Genomic DNA, 27,501 nt, shown 5'->3' on the forward strand with positions numbered 1-27,501 from the left:
CTCCAGCAACATGTCAACTCAATTCTTCTCCCGACCACATCAACTAAAATAGCACTTTCTGTGCCCTTTCTCCCGAACCCCCAGCTTTATTTTTCTTCATGGCACTTCTCGACCTGTTGCTATACATTATATTAGTTATTTGTTTATTAATAAGTAGTCTTTTTCTCCAAGACCTAGGAGACTACCTGAGGTTTAATAAGTAAGTGGATTATTCCTTTTACTATGAAATAGTATCCCTTTTTAATCTTATTTCATGCCTTTGCCTTAAATTTGCCTTAAAGGGCTTTTTGCTTTCTTTTGGTAATATAGGCCTGGTATATATTTTCCCCTATTCCTTTATTTTTAACCTTTCTTTATCATTATATTACAGGAGTGTCTAGTAACTAGTATGTAGCTGGAGTTTTAATTTCTAAAATTTGCTCTTCCTGTACACTCTTTGTACAGTTCTCTTTTTGTTGTTTCCTTATTTTTGTCCCCTCTATCATTGAATGTTTTAAACCTACTGAATTTTTTTCTATTATTTCTAATCTTGGTTACACGTTTTCCTGTTAGGTATACTTGCTGGTACTCCCTTGAAGTGATTCTTCTTTGACTGTGAGTTCATCTTCAGTGGTGGCTGCTGAGTGTGGGAGTCTCTTGCCGTGAGCTTTGAAAGTGTCCTTCCGTGGTAGTTTCAGTGGACTCAGCAGAGGCCCCATGGAGTTCACTAGCTCTGACTAGTTTTCATTTGCTTAGGGTTTCTGCACCATAAAGGTAATGTGACTGCAGATCCAGGCATGTGATTCCTCTTCAACTGTGGATTTCCCACTGTTGGTTTTGTTTTGTTTTGTTTTGTTAACTTTATTGTGGTAAAAAATATATCATAAAATTTACCACCTTAACCATTTTGAAGTGTATAGTTCAGTGGCATTCAGTGCATTCATGTTGTAAAAACAAATCTCCAGCACTTTTTCAGTCTGCAGAACTGAAACCCTATCGTTAAACAACAGCTCCCCTCTGACGCCTTCCTCCAGCCCCCTGTAACCACTATTCTACTCTCTGTCTCTGAATTTGACTGCTCTAGGTACCTCATGTAAGTGGAATCACACAGTACTTGTCCTTTTGTGTCTGCCTTATTTCACTTAAGCTCATGTCCTCAAGGTTCATGCATGTTGTAGCGTGTGACGGGATGTCCTTCCTTTTTAAGGCTGCATAATATTCCATTGTGTGCATAGACCACATTTTGTTTATTTAACTGTCCGTGGACATTTGGGTTGTTCCCACCTCTGCTATTATGAATAGTGTTGCTATGAATAGAGGTGTACAAATATCTTTTTGAGGCCCTGCTTTCAATTCCTTTGAATATATATCTAGAAATAGGATTGCTGGATCAAATGGTAGTTCTAGTTTTAATATTTTGAGGAACTGCTATACTGTTTTCCATAGCAGCCACACTGTTTTACCCTCCCAGTAACAGTGCTCAGGAGTTCCAAGTTCTCCACATCTTTGCCATCACTTGGTATTTTCTGGTGATTTGTTTTCTTTTTGGGGCTTAAACAACAGAATTTATTTCTCAGGTATTTTCTGTTTTGTTTTTTTGTTTTGCTTTGTTTTGTTTTTTATACTAGCCACCCTGATGAGTGTGAGGTGATACCTCATTTGGATTTGATTTGTATTTCTCTGATGATCAATGATGTTATTCATCTTTACATATGCTTGTTCACTGTTTGTATGTCATCTTTGGAGAAATGTCTGTTCAAATCTTCTACCCACTTTTTAATTGAGTTATTTGATTTTTTTGTTGTTGGGTTGTAGGAGTCCATTATTGGTTTTGAGTATGGCTTTTTATCCACGAGTACTTTAGTTGTATTTTATCATGTTGTTTCTGTCTTGGGGATTGTGAGGCTTATTAATTCGGCTTATTACATTGACTGCAAGTCCTGAGGGGTTCAGAAGAGCCAGGAAAGCAGATAGTATGCTTCTTTTCTCTCCTTCCCTCTATAAAATTGGGTGGTTTAAAATAATATGCTTACATTGCTATTTAGACAGATTTTAGTTTGGACTGTCACCTTCTGAAGAGTCATGATGGGTTCTTGGTTTCTGTCTTGTTCCGTTACTCCATCTGTCAGCGATCTGCTGGAAGCAGATCTAATGTCATTCCTTTGCTTATCATACTTCATTGACAGTTCGATCTTTAATCTCCTTGGCAAGATTATCAGACCCTTCGTAACCTGGTCCAGCCTGTCTTTGCAGTATCCCCGTTGCAAGTATCCCCGTATACCTCTCGCTCATCATTCTCTCCAGGTCCTGGAATGAAAACAACTACTTGCAATTTTTACTTATATTGTGTATATTTTCTTAAATGCTTTTTTTGTGTTTCCTTGTGTTTGTTTTTCCCATTATCTAGAATTCTCTCCTTCCCCTCTTATCTTTTACAATGTAATGAATTCCTTTTTTGCTCAGTTTTCAGCTTCTTTTTTCAGACTTACCTGGGTATCTACCCTTACCTTGTGTCTTCCATTCACATAGCACCATCTGTTAAAGTGCATTAAAGTGTTTGCTTTTTTTTTTTAAGTACAAAAGTGATACCTGCTCTTTGTAAGTAATTGAGTCTGTCCAAAAGCAAAAGCCCTTCTCATTCTCTTTTGATTCCACCTCTCAGTTCACAGGAATTAATAAACAGGTGCTTACCCTTTCAGAATCTGTGTGTGTGTGTGTAGCCACAGATTTAAACTGCATATATAGGTTTTTGTTTTCTTCTATTACATAATATCTTCGTGTTTACGTCGTTGTATCCTCGTGTGTATCGTATATATGATATCGCAGCTTGCCTTTTGCACTGTATATGAAGGATATATAGGCAGATCATCTATTCTCCTTAACTGCTGTGTAACATTACATTGTAACTCAGTTTATTGTGTGTATGTACCATAATTTATTTAACCATCCCTTGCTAGAAGAAACTTAGAGTTGTTTTTCAGTGTTTTGTTATTTCAAGCAGTGTGGCAGGGAATGTGTGTATATACCTTTACTCCTATGCAGTTATTTCTGTAGGATAGATTCTTAATAGTGGAATTGCTAATCAAAGAATATGTGCCTTTAAAATTTTGATAGATAACATTTAAAATTTCATTAGATGCTATCAGATATTTCATTAGACACTGTCAGGTAGCCCTCTGTGTCCCATTTCCCCAGGTATTATCAGTACCGGATATTATCAATCATTTATATTTTACCAATTGAAAGAACAAAATAATCTGTTTTAAACAGCATTTATGTTGTGGTTATGAGCCCCTTGTCTGTTAGAAGTGGCACACAGCTTATTCTAGTCTGACTTCTTTGATTAAATAAGCACTTTGTACTAGACAGCAAAATCTTCCTTACAAGGCTATCTCGAGCTCTAGTCTGAAAGTTTCTTGGTATCTTGCTTGTGGTCTTAGCATCTAGCACTATGTCCAGTGTAGAGTTGTCGTCGAACGTGTGCCCAACATACAGTGAGGCCAAACAAACTGAAATGTCCCCGTTTGGAGTGGGAGAAAGGTTTATTGCAGGGGTCATGCAAGGAGAACGGGTGACTCCTGCTCAGAAGACCTGAACTCTGATGGGTTTCGGGAAATAGCTTTTATAGGCAAAATTTGTGGGGAGGTCTGCAGGGTGTGTGCCCCTCCTCTGATTGGTTGAGGTAACAGGGTGGTGTTCCAGGAATCTCAACCATCAGTCTTCTGGTTCCAACCAGTCTGGGGTCCTAGTGCGTGTGCTCAGCCTGAAGTTACCATCCTCCACCTGGGTGGGGGCCTGAGTTCCTGTAGAAGAACTCAGATATGTACCAGGTTGTTCTGTACATCCCCCCAGGAGGAACCAGGACCCTGCCCCATCTCTGCACTGTTGTTTCTTTCTACATCACCTCATTCCCTTAATTAGTAACTGTTTGAATCTGCCCTTTGGAACTCAGAGAAGGTCTAGGAGGCTGAAAGCCTTTTTCCTACAAACAAGAACCTGGGGACACAAAGGCTTTTGTGCCTGGGAGGGTCCTGCTCAGTTTCAGCCCCGCTTTTCTTTGATATGCCTCAGTCTTGAGTGGAACAGCTGTTGGAAAGGAAAATAACATTTTGGATAGAGAGGTTAATCATAAACTCAGCATAGGACCTGGGTTTTAGGGGGACTCAGTTTCAGATTAAATATTCTACAAACGGTGTGCAATGAGTAGGAGTGTAAGACTTGACTCTTGTCTTACAAGAACTTACAGTCTAGTGTCACATAAACTGTCAACACTTTAAATAGCATAGGAAGGAAGAAAAGCAGCATAATATCTAAATTGTGTCAACGAAAAAGTAATCAGTAGATCTAAGAAAGAATTGGAAAATTTTATTTGAGCCAAATTTGAGGATTATAACCTGGGAAGAGCATCTCAGAAAGCTCTGAGAACTGTTCTGCCAGTTAGAAGTCAAGACACAGTTTAAGTTTTTTGAGACAGAAGGCTGTATGTTAAATGATGTATATTGACAGTTTACATAATCCAGATTTAAGTGCCATCGTGGTGGATCAAGAAGGAATGCTCTGTCTTCATGATGCTAGGAGAATGTTGCTGTTTATGATTGAGCAGGTATTCCTGCTGATGGGGAGTTCTGGTCAAGTCGTGATACAGATGCACCATGCACAGCGTGGGGAGAGGGGAGGCCAAAGGGCAGAGAAGAATTTTTCTGTTTAAAGTTTTCTTGTCTTGCCATAAATATGAATTTTATTTCACAATTGCATGTTCAGTTTTGTGCTGTAGGAAATCTTACCTATTGGGTAGCTTCTCTAAATTAGTTTTCATGAAACATCCTACTACTCACTGTTTTTTCACTGACTTCCGTAATAAAAGATGACTGATTTTCTGTTGGCTTAAAGCGAAATCTATTTTGCCATAATGAAAATATATTATCCTGTGTTCTTTTGAGACAAGTTGCTGAGTTTAGTTCAAGTAGTAATTTACCTTGAATCCTAATTTTTTTTTTCTTGCATTTCAGGTAAGACCATGAATTATGGCATTTCTTAAATGAAGCATTCAGGAATGAAGTGAAAGTCATAACGTATAGAAAATAAATGATTTTTAAGTTATGTCTGTTAATTTGACTGTAGGTCTATATTATATTTACCTCCTTAGTAATACGAGAAGTCTTTGTGGGAAGCAGAGGAGCAAGCAACTGCCTTTCTTGTGCTCGCCTAAACATTACTGGAGGATAAGCCACAGCAGTCTGCAGAGAGGTTTTCATACAAGCAAAATAAGATGTAAATGGACCAAAAGTGAAGCTCATTCTTGCAGTAAGCACTGTTACTCTCCAAGCAACCATGGTTTACATTTTGGAATTTTGAAACTTAGCACTTCTGCGCCCAAGGGACTTACAAAAGCGAGCCTTCGTATGTCCCGTATTAAAAATACTTTGAACGCTGTTTCGAAGGCTGTTTTTGGCAAGCAGAATGAAATGATCTCTCGTTTAGCTCAACTTAAGCCAAGTTCTCGAATATTAAGAAAATTGTCAGATAGTGGCTGGTTAAAACAGAAAAACATTAAACAAACCATCACATTTCTGAAAAAATACAGCAACAAATTAGCAGAAAAGGATTCTTTTGCAGCAAAGGAAAGTCACGTTATGGAGAAAGAAGATACAGGTAAGCAAAGCCTTTTTCATTACACGAATAATCTAACCACGAAATTTGGAGAGTCATTCTACCTTTTATCAAGTCATATTAATTCATACTTCAAGCGTGAGGAAAAAATGTCTGAACAAAAGGAAAATAAACATTTCCAGGACAAATCAGAACTTGAGCTTAAAAAGACTGAAGACGACGAGAAACCCAGTTCTCCAGATCCTGGCGTCCTGACTGATAAGAAGCTGGGCTCAGAAGCTTCTTTATATTCTGAGGACGATGCTGCAAGTCCCAGTGGGACGCCTGAGGTTCTTCCCATTTCTACTAAACAAAGTATTGCTAACTTTCTTTCTCGTCCCACTGAAGGTGTACAAGCTTTGGTAGGCGGTTATATTGGTGGACTTGTCCCCAAACTAAAGTATGATTCAAAGAGTCAGTTAGAAGAGCAGGAAGAGGCAATGAAAGCTGAGCAGGCCATCAGCAAAGACAAAAATGCAGAGGAGAAAAGGCGGTTATCTCTTCAGCGAGAAAAGGCAAGTCGTTATTCAGTGTGGTTTTAAGTTTTAATTTTTGTCAGATTTCTAAGTTTCGTTTCCTAATGGGACCTAAGAAACTTTAATCATCTGTTAGAATCACTGGAGCAGTTGCATACTCAAATCATACATATTTTAACATGTCTTTGTAGATTATTGCCAGAGTGAGTATTGATAACAGAACCCGGGCGTTAGTTCAAGCGTTAAGAAGAACAACTGACCCAAGGCTCTGCATTAATAGAGTTGAAGAACTGACGTTCCATCTTCTGGAATTTCCTGAAGGAAAAGGAGTGGCTGTCAAGGTAATTCTGATTACCTTTAATCTGGTTTTATCTTGGAATAAAAATACTAATAAACCTTCTAAAATGGAGAAGGCAACGCATTTCATTTTTCTATTTAAATATTTTTGTGGTTTTATCATACATGTGATGTGTTATATATTTAGTAATTGCCCTATGATATGCATTATGCTAAATGTTCCCTTTAATTCTGTGATATGTTATGCTTCGTACTCATACCTATACTTTAAGATTAAACATTTGAAAATAGAGGATAAATCTCAGTATATTAGTTGAATTGCCTATTAGCTGCCACGGTTTTCTTAAATGCAGTGTAGGTATTTATGCTGTGTAACTACTCTGAAGACAGGAGTCGTAATTCATAAGTAAAACCATTGCTAATTTTTATTTCATGATCTTTCTGTACTTGAAAGTCTAAAAATTTTCATGATCTTATCGATAATTGAACTTGTGATCCTATTACTAAAACAATTAGGTTTTCTTTGCCTCAGTGTTTTCAAGTATAAAACAGTGGAGATAATTTAGACCCATTTAAATAGACCATTTTCAGAGAAATAATATAAAATGTGAATGATGCGGCTGAGTCTCTTTACACCTTTACAAGGTTATTTGTAATACATAATGAACAATTTGGAAATATCATATAATGAATAGACAGTGTTAACGTTTCGTTAGAGATCCGTTAGTGCTTACTTTTAACCTGCCACCCAGAAAATTATAAGTTAACTTAGTTCGTATTTATTCAACGTTTTGATAACCATCTTGCTGAAAAGTTATGTTTTTAAATTATTTATCCTCTGTAGTTTTATATTGTATAATACATACATTATAATAGCTAAACTTTAGAATTTCATGTTCATAGAATTTGGGATTATCTTTCATATATATGTAATCTCTTACTTAAAAGATAAAATTTCCAAATATAGATGTGCTTTTAGGTTATTTAACATGTTGGTGATACACTGAAAGCAGAACTCTAAGATGGAATTGTATACTTTTTTTTTTTCTGCGGTATGCGGGCCTCTCACTGCTGTGGCCTCTCCCATTGCGGAGCACAGGCTCCGGACGCGCAGGCTCAGCGGCCATGGCTTACAGGCCCAGCCGCTCCACGGCATGTGGGATCCTCCCGGACCGGGGCACGAACCCGCATCCCCTGCATCGACAGGCGGACTCTCAACCACTGCGCCACCAGGGAAGCCCAGAATTGCATACTTTAAAGAACTTTTAAAAAATGTTTTATTGAAGTGTAATACACATGCAGTTTTAAGTGTCGAGTTCAGTGAGTTTTCACATATATCCACGTAACCAGCACCCAGATGAAGAACAGAATTTGTCAGCACTTCAGAAGCCTCCCTTGGGCCCCCTTTCAGTCACAATCTCCCCCAGAATAATCACAAATCAGTTTTACCTGTTTTTGTACATTATGTAAACTCTTATGATTGGCTTCTTTTACTCAACATGCTGGTAGGAATCTTTTACATTGTTGTGGGTAGTTGTAGATAATTTATTCTTGTTGCTTTTGTCTTCCGTGGTGTGAATGTATCACAGCTTATTTTTTCATTGTAGTGTTGTTGGATTTCTGGGTAGTTTTCAGTTTAGTCTGTTATGACTGGTTTTGCTAATAGGAACTTTGAGAAGTCTTATTTTATATAACTGATCCCAAATCTAGGGACCCTTCAGTACCAAGGAGAAATGTGATATGTGTTTTCCTATAGAATGGCTCACCTTCTGGATTTACCTGGCTTCCTCCTCGTTGGTATATATGATGTATTCCTCTTTCCTTTTTATTTCCTGCACATTGGAATTTAAATATAAAGACCTGATTGAATTAAGCATTTTCTTGTTAGGACACATTGTAGATGACATGCACCTCATATTGCATTGTGTCAGAACACATATAATTGGTTGAACAACAGTTAGTAATGTTAAGGTTGACCACTGGATTAGGGAGATCTTTTCATTAGTCTGATCTTTGCATTGGACAGTTAGGCTAGAACCATTAACCATCAACCATTAACCTAATTGTTTCTAGAACTAGTCATTTCATTAGGGTTGCAGAATGATAAATTTCTAATTCTCTCATTCCTTCTGCATTATAATTGACATTCTCCTGTAAAACTAGAGCTTACTTCACCAACTAAAGCTATTTGGTTACTCTCAAAGATCAGTGTTGCAGGAAAAGCAAAAGAAATGCTTAATTTCTTTCTACTTAGTCACCAGTTTTCAAAGTAAAGAGTTGCTTTTTTTTTTTAATCTTTATTGGAATATAATTGCTTCACAATACTGTGTTAGTTTCTGTTGTACAACAAAGTGGATCAGCCATATGCATACATATATCCCCATATCCCCTCCCTCTTGAGCCTCACTGCCACCCTCCCTATCCCACCCCTCTAGGTCATCACAGAGCACTGAGCTGATCTTCTTGTGCTATGCTGCCTCTTCCCACTAGCTATCTGTTTTACATTTGGTAGTGTATATATGTCGATGCTACTCTCACTTCACCCCAGCTTCTCCCTCCCCTCCCCGTGTCCTCATGTCCATTCTCTATGTCTGTGTCTTTATTCTTGCCCTGCCGCTAGGTTCATCAGTACCTTATTTTTTTTTTTTAAGATTCCATATATATGTGTTGACATACCTGATTTTTCTCTTTCTGACTTACTTCACTCTGTATAACAAACTCTAGGTCCATCCACCTCTCTACAAATACCTCAATTTCGTTTCTTTCTATGGAGTAACATTCCATTGTATATATGTGCCACATCTTCTTTATCCATTCATCTGTCGATGGACATTTAGATTGGTTCCATGTCCTGGCTATTGTAAATAGAGCTGCAGTGAACATTGTGGTACATGACTCTTTCTGAATTATGGTTTTCTCTGGGTATGTGCCCAGTAGTGGGATTGCTGGGTTATATGATAGTTCTGTTTTTAGTTTTTTAAGGAACCTCCATACTGTTCTCCATAGTGGTTGTATCAATTTACATTCCCACCAGCAGTGCAGGAGAGTTCCCTTTGCACCACACCCTTTCCAGCATTTATTGTTTCTAGATTTTTTGATAATGGCTATTCTGACTGGTGCGACGTGATACCTCATTGTAGTTTTGATTTGCATTTCTCTAATAATTAGTGATGTCGAGCATCTTTTCATGTGCCTCTTGGCCACCTGTATGTCTTCTTTGGTGAAATGTCTATTTAGATCTTCCACCTTTTTTTTTTTTTTTTTTTTTTTTTCAGTACGTGGACCTCCCACTGTTGTGGCCTCTCCCGTTGCGGAGCACAGGCTCCGGACGCGCAGGCTCAGCGGCCATGGCTCACGGGCCCGGCCGCTCCGCAGCATGTGGGATCCTCCCGGACCGGGGCACGAACCCGTGTCCCCTGCATTGGCAGGTGGACTCTCAACCACTGCGCCACCAGGGAAGCCCATTCCACCCATTTTTTAATTTAATTGTTTGTTTTTTTGATATTGAGCTGCATGAGCTGTTTGTATATTTTGGAGATGAATCGCTTGTCTGTTGTTTCATTTGCAAATATATTGTTCCATTCTCAGGGTTGTCTTTTTGTCTTGTTTATGGTTTCCTTTGCTGTGCAAAAGCTTTGAAGTTTAATTAGGTCCCATCTGTTTACTTTTGTTTTTATTTCCATTACTCTAGGAGGTGAGTCAAAAAAAGATCTTGCTGTGGTTTATGTCAAAGAGTGTTCTTCCTGTGTTTTCCTCTAAGGTTTTTTGTTTGTTTGTTTTGTTTTTTAAATTTTATTTATTTATTTTTGGCTGTGTAAGGGTCTTCGTTTTTGTGCGAGGGCTTTCTCCAGCTGTGGCGAGCAGGGGCCACTCTTCATCGCGGTGCGTGGGCCTCACTATCGCGGCCTCTTTTGTTGTGGAGCACAAGCTCCAGACACGCAGGCTCAGTAGTTGTGGCTCCTGGGCCCAGTTGCTCCACAGCATGTGGGATCTTCCCAGACCAGGGCTTGAACCCACATCCCCTGCCTCGGCAGGCAGATTCTCAACCACTGCGCCACCAGGGAAGCCCCTCCTCTAAGGGTTTTATAGCATCTGGTCTTACGTCTTTAATCCGTTTGGAGTTTATTTTTGTGTATGGTGTTAGGGAGTGTTCTAATTTCATTCTTTTACATGTAGCTGTTCAGTTTACCAGCACCACGTATTGAAGAGGCTGTCTTTTCTCCATCATATGTTCTTGCCTCCTTTGTCGTAAATTAGGTGACCATAGGTGCATGGGTTTATCTCTGTGCTTTCTATCCTGTACCATTGATCTGTATTTCTCTTTTTGTGCCAGTACCGTACTCTCTTGATTACTGTAGCTTTGTAGTATAGTTTGAAGTCAGGGAGCCTGATTCTTCCAGCTCTGTTTTTCTTTCTCAAGATTGGTTAATCGGGTCTTTTGTGTTTCCATACGAATTGTAAAATATTTTGTTCTAATTATGTGAAGAATGCCATTGGAAGTTTGATAGGGATTGCATTGAATCTGTATATTGCTTTGGGTAGTATAGTCATTTTCGCAATGTTGATTCTTCCAATCCAAGAACATGGTATAGTTCTCCATCTGTTTATGTCATCTTTAATTTCTTTCATCAGTGTTTTATACTTTTCTGAGTACACGTCTTTTGTCTCCTTAGGTAGGTTTATTCCTAGGTATTTTATTCTTTTGGTTGCAATGGTAAATGGGGTTGTTTCCTTAACTTCTCTTTCTGATTTTTCATTGTTAGTGTATAGGAATGCCGTAGATTTCTGTGCATTATCCTGCAACCTTACCAAATTCATTGCTTAGTTCTAGTAGTTTTCTGACGGCATCTTTAGCATTTTCTATGGTATAGTATCATGTCATCTGCAAACAGTGACAGTTTTACTTCTTTTCCAGTTGTATTCCTTTTATTTCTTTGTCTTCTTTGATTTCCATGGCTAGGGCTTCCAAAACTATGTTGAATAAGAGTGGTGAGAGAGGACACTCTTGTCTCATTCCTGATCTTAGTGGAAATGGTTTCAGTTTTTCACCACTGAGTGTGATTTTGCTGTGGGTTTGCTATATATGGCCTTTATTATGTTCAGGTAGGTTCCCTCTGTGCCCATTTTCTGGGGAGTTTTTATCATAAATGGATGTTGAATTTTGTCAAAAGCTTTTTCTGCATCTATTGAGATGATCATATGGTTTTTATTCCTTAATTTGTTAATATGGTGTATCACGTTGATTGATTTGTGTATATTGAAGAACCCTTGTATCCCTGGGATAAATCCACTTGATCATGAGGTGTTATCCTTTTAATATGTTGTTGGATTCTGTTTGCTAGTATTTTGTTGAGGATTTTTGCATCTATGTTCATAAGTGATATTGGGCTATAATTTTCTTTTTTTGGTAGTATCTTTGTCTGGTTTTGGTATCAGGGTGTTGGTGGCTTTGTAGAATGAATTTGGGAGTATTCCTCCCTGTGCAATGTTTTGGAAGAGTTTGAGAAGTATGGGTGTTAGCTCTTCTGTAAATGTTTTATAGAATTCACCTGTGAAGCCATCTAGTCCCGGACTTTTGTTTGTTGGAAGATTTCTTTTTTAATTAATTAATCTATTTATTTATTTATTTTTGGCTGTGTTGGGTCTTCGTTGCTGTGCTCGGGCTTTCTCTGGTTGCAGCGAGCGGGGGCTACTCTTTCTTGCAATGTGCAGGCTCCTCGTTGCAGTGGCTTCTCTTGTTGTGGAGCACAGGTTCTAGGCACGGGCTTTAGTAGTTGTGGCTCATGGGCTCTAGGCGAGCAGGCTTCAGTATTTGTGGCGCACGGGCTTAGTTGCTCCGCAGCGTGCGGGATCTTCCCGGGCCAGGCCTGTGTCCCCTGCATTGGCAGGCGGATTCTTAACCACTGCGCTACCAGGGAAGTCCCTGTTGGAAAATTTTTAATTACAGTTTCAGTTTCATTACTTGTGACAGGTCTGTTAATATTTTCTAATTCTTCCTGATTCAGTCTTGGAAAATTGTACCTTTCCAAGAATTTATCCATTTCTTTGTGGTTGTCCATTTTATTGGCATATAGTTGTTTGTAGTAGTCTCTTATAATCCTTTGTATTTCTGTGGTGTCAGTTGTGATTTCTCCTTTTTCATGTCTAATTCTATTCATTTGCATCCTCTCCCTTTTTCTTGATGAGTCTGGCTAAGGGGTTATCAATTTTGTTTATCTTCTCAAAGAACCAGCTCTTCGTTTTATTGATCTTTGCTATTGTTTTCTTCATTTCTATTTCATTTATTTCTGCTCTGATCTTTATGATTTCTTTCATTCTACTGACTTTGGGTTTTCTTTGTTCTTCTTTCTCTACGTGCTTTAGGTGTAGGGTTAGATTGTTTATTTGAGATTTTTCTTGTTTCTTAAGGTGAGATTGCATTGCTATAACCTTCCCTCTTAGAACTGTTTTGCTGCGTCCCATAGGTTTTGGGTTGTTGTGTTTTCATTATCATTTGTTTCTATGTATTTTTTTATGTCTTCTTTGATTTCTTCAGTGATCTCTTAGTTATTTAATATCGCAGTGTTTAGCCTCCATGTATTTGTGTTTTTTACAGTTTTTTTTCCTGTAATTGATTTCCAGTCTCATAGCACTGTGGTCAGAAAAGATGCTTGATATGATTTCAGTTTTCTTAAATTTTCCAAGGCTTGATTTGTGACCTAAGATGTAATCTATCCTGGAGAATGTTCTGTGTGCACTTGAGAAAAAAGTGTATTCTGCCACTTCTGGGTGGAATGTTCTATAAATATCAATTAAATCTGTCTGGTCTATTGTGTCATTTAAAGCTCTGTTTCCTTATTTTCTGTTTGGATGATCTGTCCATTGGTGTTAGTGGGATGTTAAAGTCCCCTACTATTATTGTGTTGCTGTTAGTTTTCCCTTTCATGGTTGTTATCATTTGCCTTATGTATTGAGGTGCTCCCCTGTTGGGTGAATGAACATTTATAATTGTTATATCTTCTTGGATTGATCTCTTGATCATTATGTAGTGTCCTTCCTTATTTCTTGTAACAGTCTTTATTTTAAAGTCTGTTTTACCTGGTACAAGTATCGCTACTCCAGCTTTCTTTTGATTTACATTTATGTGGAATGTCTTTTTCCATCCCTTCACTTTCAGTCTGTGTGTGTCCCTAGGTCTGAAGTGGGTCTCTTGTAGACAGTATATATATGGGTCTTGTTTTTTTATCCATTTAGCCACTCTGTGTCTTTTGGTTGGGGAATTTAATCTGTGTACACTCAAAGTTATTATTGATATATATGTTCCTATTACCATTTTCTTAATTGTTTTGGGTTTGTTTTTGTGGGTCTTTTTCTTCTCTTGTGTATCCTGACTAGATAAGTTTCTTTAGCATTTGTTGTAAAGCTGATTTGGTGGAATTCTGAATTCTCTTAGCTTTTGCTTGTCTGAAAAGCTTTTGATTTCCCCGTTGAATCTGAATGAGATCCTTGCTGGGTAGAATAATCTTGGTTATAGGTTTTTCTTCTTCATCACTTTAAATATATCCTGACACTCTTCTGGCCTGCAGAGTTTCTGGTGAAAAATCAGCTGATAACCTTATGGGGATTCCTTTGTATGTTGTTTTTTGTTTTTCCTTTGATGCTTTTAATATTTTTCCTTTGAATTTGATTTTTGCTAGTTTGATTAATATGTGTCTTGGTGTGTTTCTCCTAGGGTTTATCCTGTATGGGACCCTCTGTGCTTCCTGGACTATTTCCTTTCCCATGTTAGGGAAGTTTTCCGGTATAATCTCTTCAAATATTGTGTCAGACCCTTTCTTTTTCTGTTGTTCTGGGACCCCTGTAATTCGAATGTTGGTGCATTTAGTGTTGTCCCAGAGGTCTCTGAGATTGTCTTCAGTTCTTTTCATTCTTTTTTCTTTATTCTGCTCCTTGACAGTTATTTCCACCATTTTGTCTTCCAGCTCACTTATTCGTTTTTCTGCCTCCGTTATTGATTTCCTCTAGTGTATTTTTCATTTCAATTATTGTGCTGTTCATCTCTGTTTGTTTGTTCTTTAGTTCTGCTAGATCTTTCTTAAACATTTCTTTTATTTTCTCAGTCTGTGCCTCCATTCTATTTCTGAGATTCTGGATCATCTTTACTGTCATTATCTGAATTCTTTTTCAGGTAGATTGCCTATTTCCTCTTCATTTATTTGGTCTTCTAGGTTTTTACCTTCTTCATCTGTAACATAGTTTTTTGCCGTCTCGTTTTTTTTCTTTTCATTTTTTGTACAAGTGGGATTGTGTTCCTGTCTTACTGGTTGTTTGGCCTGAGACTTGCAGCACTGGAGTTTATAGGCTGTAAGGTAGAGCTGTGTCTTGGTGCTGAGATGAGGACCTCTTGGAGACCTCACGCCGATGAATATTCCCTGGGGTCTGAGGTTCTTAGTGCAGTGGTTCGGACTCAGAGCTCCCACCACAAGAGCTTCGCCCTGACCCCCGGCTCGTAAGCCAAGATCCCGCAAGCCGCGCGGGGTGGCAAAAAAAAAAAAGGGGTGAACAGTAACAAAGTAAACAATAATATTAGACTAGGAAACTAACAGCTATGTTAGAAAAAATATAAAAATAAAACTACAGATGAAAGAAAAGAGGAGGTAAAAAGGTGGAAAAGGCCTTGGCTGTGGAGGGCGGGGCCTAAGCAAGGGCGAGGTTTGGGCGGTGTGTGAGACCTATGTTTAAGACCCACAGGGCTGGAAAAGGCCCGGGGTGGGGGGACATAGGGGGAGCTTAAGCTCAACAGAACAGAAGGGGCTTAGGTGTGCCTCCCGCCTGTGGTCTCAGAGGGCGAAGGACCCACCTGGGAGCCCAGCAGGCTTCCTGAGCTTGAGTGGACGGGGCAAACACCCTCTGCTCCTTTCCCTCTCCTCTGGTCCTGGAGGGCCCGTCCTGCCTGCCTCTCCGGTTCTTTCCCGGCCTCCCTCCTGTGCCCCCAGGATCAACCCGGCCCGGAGCGGACCACTGAGGGCGTAGGACCTCTGAGGGCAGACTTCCCCAGCCATTTGGGCAGGAGAAACGCTGGGCTTGCTCCACCCTGATCCAAGGCCCCGAGGGTCCCTCCAGGCGTGGGAACCCCTCCCCCCTCTCAGGCACCCCTGAGGGTGCCTGCCCTGGCCTCCACTTCTCTTCCCGCCTCAGTCCCTCCACATCCTCCTTGTTTGCTTGGGGGTTCTTCCCATCTCCCTGGGTGTTGGATTCCCCCACCAGTGTCCGGCAGGTGCTCTAGTTGTGGGGAGATGCAAACTCTGCATCTTCCCACGCCTCCAACTTCAAGAGTTGCTTTAAAACCCGCCTCAACGGTGAGATGAATTTTTGGCATTTTTTTTTCTTTTTTTCTTTTTATTATCATTATGCCCTCATAGTTTTTCATAAATTGTGTTTCTGTAATCTTTCCCCACCTCCCTTTTTTCTAAATGCTGAATTTGTCTTAACTTTGACTAGTAGGAGTCCCTTCAAGCTGATTCATGTTTCTTTTAAAATTTTTTAAAAAACATTATATGTAGAAAATATAGGGCTTCCCTGGTGGCGCAGTGGTTAAGAATCGCCTGCCAATGCAGGGGACATGGTTTCGAGCCCTGGTCCAGGTAGATCCCACATGCTGCAGAGCAGCTAAGCCCGTGTGCCACAACTACTGAGCCTGCGCTCTAGAGCCCGCGAGCCACGACTACTGACCCCACGTGCCACAACTACTGAAGCCCGCACGCCTAAAGTCCGCACTCCACAACAAGAGAAGCCATAGCAATGAGAAGCCCACGCACCGCAATGAAAAGTAGCCCCTGCTCGCTGCAACCAGAGAAAAACCCTTGTGCAGCAATGAAGACCCAACACAGCCAAAATAAAATAAATAAAAATTTGAAAGAAAAGAAAATATACATACTATAAGTATACAGCTCCATGAATTTTCAAAAATTGAACACATCTGTATAACAACCACCCAACTGGGAAACAGAATGTTACCCAAAGCACTCCAAAAACCCCTTTATGCCCCCTTCCAGTCATTAACTTTAAAAAGATTGACCAATTTTCTGGCAGTGTACGTTAGTTGTACCTCTTCCTGTGTGTTATATAAATGGAACAATACGACATGTGCTCTTTTATGTTTTATTTTTTCCCCCCACTCAACATGATGTTTGTGAGAACCTTCTATATTGATGGGTGTAGTTAAGGAACATTCATTCTCATTGTTATGTGTTCTGTTGTATGAATATAGTGCAATGTATTTATCCATTTTACTACTGATGGGCATTTGGATAGTTTCCAGTTTGGGAATATTTAGGAATAGTGCTTCTCAAATGTATCTTTTGGAAAACCTAAGTCTTCATTTCTTTGGGATATATACCAAGGAATAGTAGTCCTGGTTATAGAGTATGCCTATTCTCACCTTTAGTGCATACTGCCAAATGTTTTTACAAAGTGCTTATACCAGTTGATACTTTCACCAGAACTGTATGAGCCTCTTGGTTGTGTTATTTCCTCTCCAATGTTTTATATCATTATTTTTTTATTTTAGCCATTTTGTTAGATGTTTAGTGATGTTAAATTGTGGCTTTCATTTGTATTTCTCTGGTAACTATGCAGTTCAGCAACTTTCCAGTGTTTACTGGCCTTTTGTATACTGCCCTCATGAAGTGCCTATTCCAGGTCTTGCTCATTTTTCTATTGGGTTGACCAGCTTTTTCTTACTGATTTGTTGAATTTCTTTATGTATTATGGATGTAAGTCTTTTTATATGTATTGTAACATGTATATATTACACACACATATATATATATATATATATATATATATATATACATATACATGTCTGATAAATATATTCTCCCAGGCTGTAGGTTACCTTTTCACTCTTTCTAATCATTTTTGACAAGTAGATATCCTTTTTTTTTTCTTCCTGGCCGCATTGCACAGCATGTGGTATCTTGGTTCCCTGACTAGTGATGGAACCCATGCCCCCTGCAGTGGAAGCACGGAGTCTTAACCACTGGATTGCCAGGGAAGTCCCGATGAGTAGATATTCTTAATTTTAATATAGTCCAGTTTATAAATATTTTCCTTTATGGTTAGCACTTCGTGTCCTATTTAAGAAATCTTTGCCTGTTCTGAGATCATAAAGATATTATCCTGTGATGATCTGTATGTGTTGCTTAAAAATAATCTTACATCTTCACTCTTGATTTGACAAAAGCAACAAAATATTTTTTCTCTCAATATAGGAAAAAATTATTCCATATTTACTACGATTGAGACAAGTTAAGGATGAAACTCTTCAGGCTGCAGTTAGAGAAATTTTGGCCTTAATTGGCTACGTGGATCCAGTGAAAGGAAGAGGAATCCGGATTCTCACAATTGATGGTGGAGGAACAAGGTAAGGCTAGAAAAATGATTTAAAAAAATTTTTTTTTATCGAAGTATACTTGATTTGCAATGTTGCGTTAATTTCTGTTGAAGAGCAAAGTGATTCAGTTATACACATATTCTTTTTTTATATATTCTTTTCCATTATGGTTTATCAAAGATATTGAATATAGTTCTCTGTGCTATACAGTAGGACCTTGTTGTTTATCCATTTTATATATAATAGCTTACATCTGCCAACCCCAACCTCCCACTCCATCCTCCCCCAGCCCCCTCCCCCTTGGCAACTGCAAGACTGTTCTGTATGTTTGTGAGTCTGTTAGAAAAAATGATTTTTTAAAACTATAGATTCTAAATATTAAAAATAGAACTACCATATTATCCAACCATTTCACTTCTGGGTATTTATCCAGAGAAAACAAAACACTATTTGAAAAGATATATGTACCTCTAGTGTATTGCAGCATTATTTACAATAACTGAGATATAGAAACAATGTGTGTCCACTGATGGATGCATGGATAAATATGTGATGGATAAAGAATATGTGAGGGCTAAGTATACACACACACATATAGGTACTACACACACAGGAATAATACTCAGCTATAAAAAAGAATGAAATCTTGCCATTTGCAACAGCATGCGTGGAACTTGAGGTTACTGTGCCAAGTGAAGTAAGTCAGACAGGGAAAGACAAATACCATATGATTTCACTCATATGTAGAATCTAAGAAACAAAGCAAACAAAACAAGACAAAACTCAAAGATACAGAGAGCAGATTGGTGGTTTTCAGTTGGAAGGGGGATTGGAGGGTGGGCAGAATGGGGAAGGGGGTCAAAAGGTACAAGTTTCCAGTTATAAAATAAGTAAGTTATGCAGATGTAATGTACAGCATAGGGACTATAGTCAGTAATATTGTATTGCAAATTTGAAAGTTGCTTAAAAAAGTAAATCTTGAATGTTGTCATGACAGGAAAAAAATTTTATGACTTATAGTGATAGATGGTTAATAGGCTTATTGGACTGATCATTTTGCAATGCATACAAATGTTGAATCCGTATGTTGTACACATGAAATTAACACAATGTCATAGGCAATTACACTTCAAAAAAGTATATACATCTAGTTCAGTTGTAGGAATTTTTTAAGCTGATTCAGTGTATTTATATCATTATAAAGTCAAATTTTTGAAATAAAACATGAAATCATTTTTCTTAATTTACTAATTTATAAATCTAAGAACTTATTTTGAACATATACCTGAATTTCCTTTGATTTTTTTTTTTCTTAACACCTTTATTGGAGTATAATTGCTTTACAATGGTGTGTTAGCTTCTGCTGTATAACAGTGAATCAGCTAAAAATATACATACATCCCCATATCTCCACCCTCTTGTGTCTCCCGGCCACCCTCCCTATCCCACCCGTCTAGGTGGTCACAAAGCACCAAGCTGATCTCCCTGTGCTATGCGGCTGCTTCCCACTAGCTGTCTGTTTTACATGTGGTAGTGTATATATGTCCATGCCACTCTCTCACTTCATCCCAGCTTACACTTCCCCCTCCCTGTGTCCTCAAGTCCATTATTTACGGCTGCGTTTTTATTCCCGTCCTGCCCCTAGGTTCTTCAGAACCTTTTTCTCTTTTTGTAGATTCCATATATATGTGTTAGTATATGGTATTTGTTTTTCTCTTTCTGACTTATTTCATTCTGTATGACAGACTCTAGGTCCATCAACCTCACTACAAATAACTCAATTTCGTTTCTTTTTATGGCTGAGTAATATTCCATTATACATATGTGCCACATCTTCTTTATCCATTCATCTGTTGATGGGCCCTTAGGTTGCTTCCATGTCCTGGCTATTGTAAGTAGTGCTGTAATGAACATTGTGGTATATGACTCTTTGAATTATGGTTTTCTCAGGGTATATGCCCAGTAGTGGGATTGCTGGGTCATATGGTAGTTCTATTTATAGTTTGTCAAGGAACCTCAGTACTGTTCTCCATAGTGGCTGTATCTACTTACATTCCCACCAACAGTGCCAGAGGGTTCCCTTTCCTCCACAACCTCTCCAGCATTTATTGTTTGTAGAGTTTTTGATGATGGCCATTCTGACTGGTGTGCGGTGATACCTCATTATAGGTTGGATTTGCAGTTCTCTAATGATTAGTGATGTTGAGCATCCTTTCATGTGTTTGTTGGCAATCTGTATATCTTCTTTGGAGAAATGTCAATTTAGGTCTTCTGCCCATCTTTGGATTGGGTTTTTTGTTATTTTGATATTGAGCTGCATGAGCTGCTTGTAAATTTTAATCCTTTGTCAGTTGCTTCATTTGCAAATATTTTCTCCCATACTGAGGGTTGTCTTTTCCTCGTTTATGGTTTCCTTTTCTGTGCAAAAGCTTTTAAGTTTCATTAGGTCCCATTTGTTTATTTTTGTTTTTATTTCCATTTCTCTAGGAGGTGGGTCAAAAAGGATCTTGCTGTGATTTATGTCATAGAGTGTTCTGCCTATGTTTTCCTCTAAGAGTTTGATAGTGTCTGGCCTTACATTTAGGTCGTTAATCCATTTTGAGTTTATTTTTGTGTATGGTATTAGGGAGTGTTCTAATTTCATTCTTTTACGTGTAGCTGTCCAGTTTTCCCAGCACCACTTATTGAAGAGGCTGTCTTTTCTCCATTATGTATTCTTGTCTCCTTTATCAAAAGTAAAGTGACCATATTTTTATGGTGGGTTTATCTCTGGGCTTTCTATCCTGTTCCATTGATCTATATTTCTGTTTTTGTGCGAGTACCATACTGTCATGATTACTGTAGCTTTGTAGTATAGTCTGAAGTCCAGGAGCCTGATTCCTCCAGCTCCGTTTTTCTTTCTCAATATTGCTTTGGCTCTTTGGGGTCGTTTTTGTTTCCATACAAACTGTGAAATTTTTTGTTCTAGTTCTGTGGAAAATGCCAGTGGTAGTTTGATAGGGATTGCATTGAATCTGTACATTGCTTTGGGTAGTAGAGTCATTTTCACAATGTTGATTCTTCCAATCCAAGGACATGGTATATCTCTCCATCTGTTGGTATTATCTTTAATTTTTTCATCAGTGTCTTATAGTTTTCTGCGTACAGGTCTTTTGTCTCTTTAGGTAGGTTTATTCCTAGGTATTTTATTCTTTTTGTTGCAGTGGTAAATGGGAGTGTTTCCTTAATTTCTGTCAGATTTTTCGTCATTTTTTCGTGTATTTTTTAGCTTCCATGTGTTAGTATTTTTTACGATTTTTTTCCTGTAGTTGATATCTAGTCTCATAGCGTTGTGGTCGGAAAAGATACTTGATATGATTTCAGTTTTCCTAAATTTACCATGGCTCGATTTGTGACCCAAGATATGATCTCTCCTGGAGAATGTTCCGTGAACACTTGAGAAGAAAGTGTATTCTGTTGTTTCGGATGGAATGTCCTATAAGTATCCATTAAGTCCATCTTGTTTAATGTATCATTTAAAGCTTGTGTTTCCTTATTTATTTTCATTTTGGACCATCTGTCCATTGGTGAAAGTGGGTTGTTAAAGTCCCCTACCATGATTGTGTTACTGTCAATTTCCCCTTTTATGGCTGTATTGAGGTGCTCCTATGTTTGGTGCATAAATACTTACCATTGTTATATCTTCTTCTTGGTGTGATCCCTTGATCATTATGTAGTGTTCTTTGTCTCTTGTTATAGTCTTTATTTTAAAGTCTATTTTGTCTGATAGGAGAGTTCCTGCTCCAGCTTTCTTTTGATTTCTATTTGCATGGAATATATTTTTCCATCCCTCACTCTCAGTGTGTATCTGTCCCTAGGTCTGAAGTGGGTCTCTTGTAGACAGCATATATATGAGTCTTGTTTTTGTATCCATTCAGCTAGCCTGTGTCTTTTGGTTGGAGCATTTAATCCATTTACATTTAAGGTAATTATCGATATGTATGTTCCTGTTACCATTTTGTTAATTGTTTTGGGTTTATTATTGTAGGTCTTTTCCTTCTCTTGTGTTTCCTGCCTACAGAAGTTTCTTTAGCGTGTGTTGTAAAGCTGGTTTGGTGGTGCTGAATTCTCTTAGCTTTTGCTTGTCTGTAAAGGTTTTAATTTCTCCATCAAATCTGAATGAGATCCTTGCTGGGTAGAGTAATCTTGGTTGTAGGTTTTTCCCTTTAATCGCTTTAAATATGTCCTGCCACTCCCTTCTGGCTTGCAGAATTTCTGCTGAAAGTCGGCTGTTAACCTTATCGGGATTCCTTTGTATGTTATTTGGTGTTTTTTGCTTGCTGCTTTTAATATTTTTTCTTTGTATTTAATTTTTATTAGTTTGATTAATATGTGTCTTGGCATGTTTCTCCTTGGATTTATCCTGTATGGGACTCTCTGTGCTTTCTGGACTTGATTGACTATTTCCTTTCCCATATTAGGGAAGTTTTCAACTCTCTTCAGATATTTTCTCAGTCCCTTTCTTTTTCTCTTCTTCTTCTGGGACCCTTGTAATTTGAATGTTGGTGCATTTAATGTTATCCCAGAGGTCTCTGAGATTGTCCTCTATTCTTTTCATTCTTTTTTCTTTATTCTGGTCTGTAGTAGTTATTTCCACAAGTCACTTATCCGTTCTTCTGCCTCAGTTATTCTGCTATTGATCCCTTCTAGAGAATTTTTAGTTTCATTTATTGTGTTGTTCATCATTGTTTGTTTGCTCCTTAGTTCTTCTAGGTCCTTGTTAAACGTTTCTTGTATTTTCTCCATTCTATTTCCAAGATTTTGGATCATCTTTACTATCATTACTCTGATTTTTTTTTCAGGTAGACTGCTCATTTCCTCTTCATTTGCTAGGTCTGGTGGGTTTTTACCTTGCTCCTTCATCTGCTGTGTGTTTCTGTGTCTTTTCATTTTGCTTAACTCTCTGCGTTTGTGGTCCCCTTTTCGCAGGCTGCAGGTTCGTAGTTCCCGTTGTTTTTGGTGTCTTCCCCCACCCAGGTGGCTAAGGTTGGTTCAGTGGCTTGTGTAGGCTTACTGGTGGAGGGGACTGGTGCCTGTGTTCTGCTGGATATGTCTGGGTCTTGTCTTTCTCCTGGGCAGGACTGCGTCCAGTGGTGTGTTTTGGGGTGTCTGTGACCTTTTTATGATTTTAGGCAGCCTCTCTGCTAATGGGTGGTGTTGTGTTCCTGTCTTGTAGTTGTTTGGCATAGGGTGTCCAGCACTGTAGCTTGCTGGTTGTTACATGGAGGTGGGTCTTAGCATTGAGATGGAGCTCTCTGGGAGAGCTTTTGCCGTTTGATATTACATGGAGCTATGAGGTCTCCGGCAGACCAATGTCCTGAACTCGGCTCTCCCACCTCAGAGGCACAGACCTGATACCCGGCCAGAGCACCAAGACCCTGTCAGTCACACGGATACTGTTGTCCTAAAACGAGCAGACTCTCAGTTATTTCTCCAGCTGAGATAGGTTTCTTCTGGATCAGAAGAGAATTACATTTCTGGATCTGTAACCATGAGGAGCCATGAGCAAATCCCCTTCCTCTGATTTTAATGTGACCTAGTATTTATATTTTAGTTTGGTCTTTTCAGACATTTTTGGTAGTTTAGGACAGTTTATCAACCGTGATTCTCTTAAAATCTTGGCAGAGTTCTGCAATATTCGTTTTCTTTTATTGTATTTATCTTACCCACATGTATCAGTCAACTAGTAATAAAGTGAGTGTTAGAAAAGAAGCCTATGGGAGTAGCTTCCTGACTCCCTACATCTTCTCACAGATGCCAAGCTCAGAAGGAGATAATTTCACCATTAGGCTCCCTTCTTACTAATCGCAATGCATCCATGCTTCCTATTTGGTCTTAGTTTGTCTAGTTCCTTATTTGTTGGTCAGATGCTTTGGCTTCATTTCATGAACCTTTCCCCCTAAAATTTCTAGCTTGTGTTCCAGTTCCCTGCCATCTGTGCTCTTCCCTTAAGGACAACAGCTAGAAAAACAAAAATGTATTATTGAGTAGTAATCGGTGCTATGAAGAAGTATAAAGCAAAGTAAAGGGATAGAGAGTAACAGTGCTGTTACTCTCTGAAGAGTGATCATGGCTATGAGTTTTTGAGTAAATAACAGTTGAGAAGAGATCTGAAATAAGAACATGGAAGAACATTCAAATGTCTGTTTAGAGTGAGGGAGCTATATAGTGAAAAGGGATCTGTGATCAATAAGTAATACTTGATTTCATAGAATAGGGGTTTTATTAGTCATATGGGGAGGAAATTAGAGTGAAGATATTTGGGAAAATCTAGAGGCTGGTTAGGATGAAGGTGGGGTTAGATCAGTGATTCTCCACTGGAGGTGATTTTGCCCTCTAGAGAATATTTGTCTGTCTGGAGACATTTTTAGTTGTGACAGTTGGGGGATTGCTACTTACATTTAGTGAGGAGAGTACAGTTGTGCTAAATATCCTCCAATGCCTAGGACAGTCCCTACAACAAAAGATTGCCTGGCCCAAAATGCCAGTGGCGTTGCTGTTGGGAAACCTCAGTTTAGGGGACTGTGAGAAAGCAGCCAGAATGGGAAATTGGTACTGAAAGGAGTAAGGTAAGAAGGCTCGTGAGAAAAGAACCCATATCTTAACATTTCTTTTGTCTACGAGAGCCTGGTAGAGAGTTAAGCATGTAGAGTCAACCTAGCAATAATACTTATTTTTAAATTTGTCCTGAATTAATTTATAAATACTGCATTTTAAAATAGTTCCCTTCTGGCTTATACAAGTGAAACTTGGGAGGAAAAAAAAAAAAGAAAAATATAAAGAAAAACAAACCAAATGAAACAATCATAGCTCACAATTCCAAGGTTATTTTTACTATTTTGATTTATTTCTTCAAATATTTTTTTCTGTTTGAATATATATATGTGCATGTTTTATTTCCTTTTCATAAGATAATGGAGGGCACACTGTTAAATATGTTTTATCTAGCATGACCTTTAATTCTTCATGTCTCACATTAAAAATACATTGAATTCACAGTGTATTGTCCTCATAAGCCATCTTTTCTTCTCTGACCGCTCTTCAAATCCACATTACTTCTGGCAATTAAAAAAAAAAATCTGTATCTTTCGTCTTCTATGAAAACGTCTTGACAATGTTTTCTAGTAACTTTGTGCTCGTAGTATCAAAGCACAATTTGAGACTCTAAATTTTATTTTGTGGTGCCTAATACTGTGTTCTCTGCTCCACACCTTGTATTGGGATTAGAACTTTTCATTATGTCTGTATATCCCCCAGTATTAAGGATTTTCCAGCACCTCCTGCACCTCCTAGGCGGTTTCATCTTTCACATTCCATCATGAAGCTACTTGCTGCCTTTGGCAAGAGTCCAGAAATGAACAAAGTCAGCACATAAATGCATACATTCTTAGTGCAAAGCCTTGTTTTGAGGTAGTTGAAAGTTTTTAAAAATGAATAAATAAAAGAAAGCTTAAAAGTATGACTAGTAAAATACATGAAATGTATAGAAGCACAGGTAACCAACCACATTGCTAAGTGGAGAAACCCAGTACGTGGCACCCCAAAACTGGCGAGTGGAAGTTTGAAGAAATTTCCACAGTTGGAGTGTTTGATGAAATATTTTACGTTGCCATATCTTTGTTGTCTTATTTAAAGAGATACTAGTGTAAATTCAAAATGTGGTACCATGACACAGGTTTTAATACCATTATTTAGATATAGATTTTCAGAAGTGATCCAGAAACCTTTGTCAGTTTTAACTGATGATAATTTATATTGTTAGTTTTCATGTTAGCATATAAGCTAGGAAACCAAAGATTGTTTTATTCAATAGTTTAACTTTGCTTAAAACAAGAATTCTCATTTTTGCCTTTTATTTTTCCTACAGGGGTGTGGTTGCTCTTCAGACCCTACGAAAATTAGTTGAACTTACTCAGAAGCCAGTTCATCAACTCTTTGATTACATTTGTGGTGTAAGCACAGGTGATTGTTATTATCGTGTGGAAGTGTGCATCCCAGCAGTGCATTAAGAAAAATAACATTAAGCACTCAAGTTTAAGATCCTGGTCATTTCCTGAAATGATGGATGTTAGTTTCATGTTTTGATGATGAATAGACCTTTGATTTGCTTAATGAACTTTTTAAAATGTTTATTGGGAATAAGTTAATATTCAGAAGTAGATTTTAGCGTGCTTTTCTAATACGGTTTAAATAAGCCACAGTGACAAGTATAAATTATGAATTATCACCTTATGGTATAGTCACCTGAAGGAAAGTAGCAAAGTGATAGGTCCTCAAATTGTGCTTGAACAAGCAGAACATTAAGGATGGATAAGATTTTACTTTCTTTTGAAAGGTATCCCTCTGTGAGGAAATTGCTTCTTATATCCTTTTTTATCTGGTTGTTTGAAAGCAAACGGATAAATGTGAGAATCTATGTTTTTTAAAAGCTTTTTAATATTGCTAGTTGATGTACATTTAAAATTCTAGTTTCATGCTTGTATAGAAGAAATTGGCAACTTAGAATATGATAGCTTCTGAATAATTTTCTAGTTTTCACTGACTCACCAACAGATAAATTTTTGTTTTGCTTTCTGTTTGTTTTGTTTTTCCGTTTCTTACATCAACTCTCTCACCCATGCATCACCCCCATCCTCCAGGGTGTACATGAAGCCTTCTCAGGGTACCTATAGCTATTGCTTACCTCCCAGGTAACACTCAAGGACTGTTAGCATTGCAGATCCCTGCTGTACATTTTACTATTTGGCCTGATAATTTCTCACTTTACATTAGTTTATCTTCATAGACTTTTCTATTTTTTCTCATTCTTCGGAATTATAATAGTAGACCTAAAGACTATCAGCAACAAAATCAAATGATTTCTCTACGTTATCTGTGTCAAGTATGACATATTCCCAAAGGGCATGTTAATTGATGCTCCATTATGAAAACTAAATGTGAGCAGTTGTAGGGATAATTCAGAAGTATAAGGAATCGGTGATTCCTGTGATGTTCCACTGAACAGTGATTCCTCAAGATGATAGCAGATTTGGAAAAGGTTGGGTTAAAGAAAGTTAAAGCAGGTTTCTTTACAGAGGGACTTCTGAGATCTTCTAGCATGTTAAAAAATGCCTTGTGACTCTCAGGATAGGAAAATAATATGTATATCCCCAATTGATATAACTATAGAAATTAAGAGAGACCTTCACAGTGCAAGTGTTCTTGGTATTTTTTCCTGAAGCTGTTACCCTGGCCATTTCTGTTAAATTTTGGAATGGTCCTAGCAATTTAAACCTTTAAACATATCTACAAGCTAACTTCTTGCTTTGGCACCATTGTTAGTAGGTGGGTGCTCAATGAAGAGAATTTTAAACCAGAGATTCATCTACCGAGTACAGTATTTGTTTATGTAATATGTACGTTTCTGCACTTATCACAGTATATCTTTTCCATTGTGTCTTCTAGCTTACTTTCACCTTAACTTATAATATAGTGCTTATAATTTTCCTTTCTTTTAACTATTTTGTATATTCTAATGTAGAAATTTTGTTTGCACATTTAGTGTTTGTTTGTTTTGGCTGCGTTGGGTCTTAGTTGCAACCCATGGGATCTTAGTTGCGGCCTGTAGGCTCTTCATTGTGGCATGCGGGCTTCTCTCTAGTTGTGGCATGCAGGCTCAGTAGCTGCAGTGTGCAGGCTCTCTAGTTG

The 27,501-nt window shown here is 38.2% G+C and overlaps 1 protein-coding gene across 5 annotated transcripts in view; it reads left to right on the forward strand.

Moving 5' to 3' along the window:
* Positions 1–27,501, forward strand: part of PNPLA8 (patatin like domain 8, phospholipase A2) — a 134,657-nt gene that overhangs the window by 75,406 nt on the left and 31,750 nt on the right. For 2 of the 5 annotated variants that reach the window (XM_079931837.1, XM_079931836.1), the window contains exons 2-5: positions 4,989–6,143; positions 6,296–6,445; positions 17,654–17,805; positions 25,682–25,776. In XM_079931837.1, the coding sequence (XP_079787963.1) occupies positions 5,079–6,143; positions 6,296–6,445; positions 17,654–17,805; positions 25,682–25,776 (1,462 nt within the window). In that variant the 5' untranslated portion in view covers positions 4,989–5,078. The remainder of the gene's footprint in view (positions 1–4,988; positions 6,144–6,295; positions 6,446–17,653; positions 17,806–25,681; positions 25,777–27,501) is intronic. The other 3 variants (XM_079931839.1, XM_079931838.1, XM_079931840.1) reach the window with 2 other exon arrangements.

The sequence above is a fragment of the Stenella coeruleoalba genome, assembly GCF_951394435.1.
Source record: "Stenella coeruleoalba genome assembly, chromosome: 9".
NCBI lineage: Eukaryota > Metazoa > Chordata > Mammalia > Artiodactyla > Delphinidae > Stenella > Stenella coeruleoalba.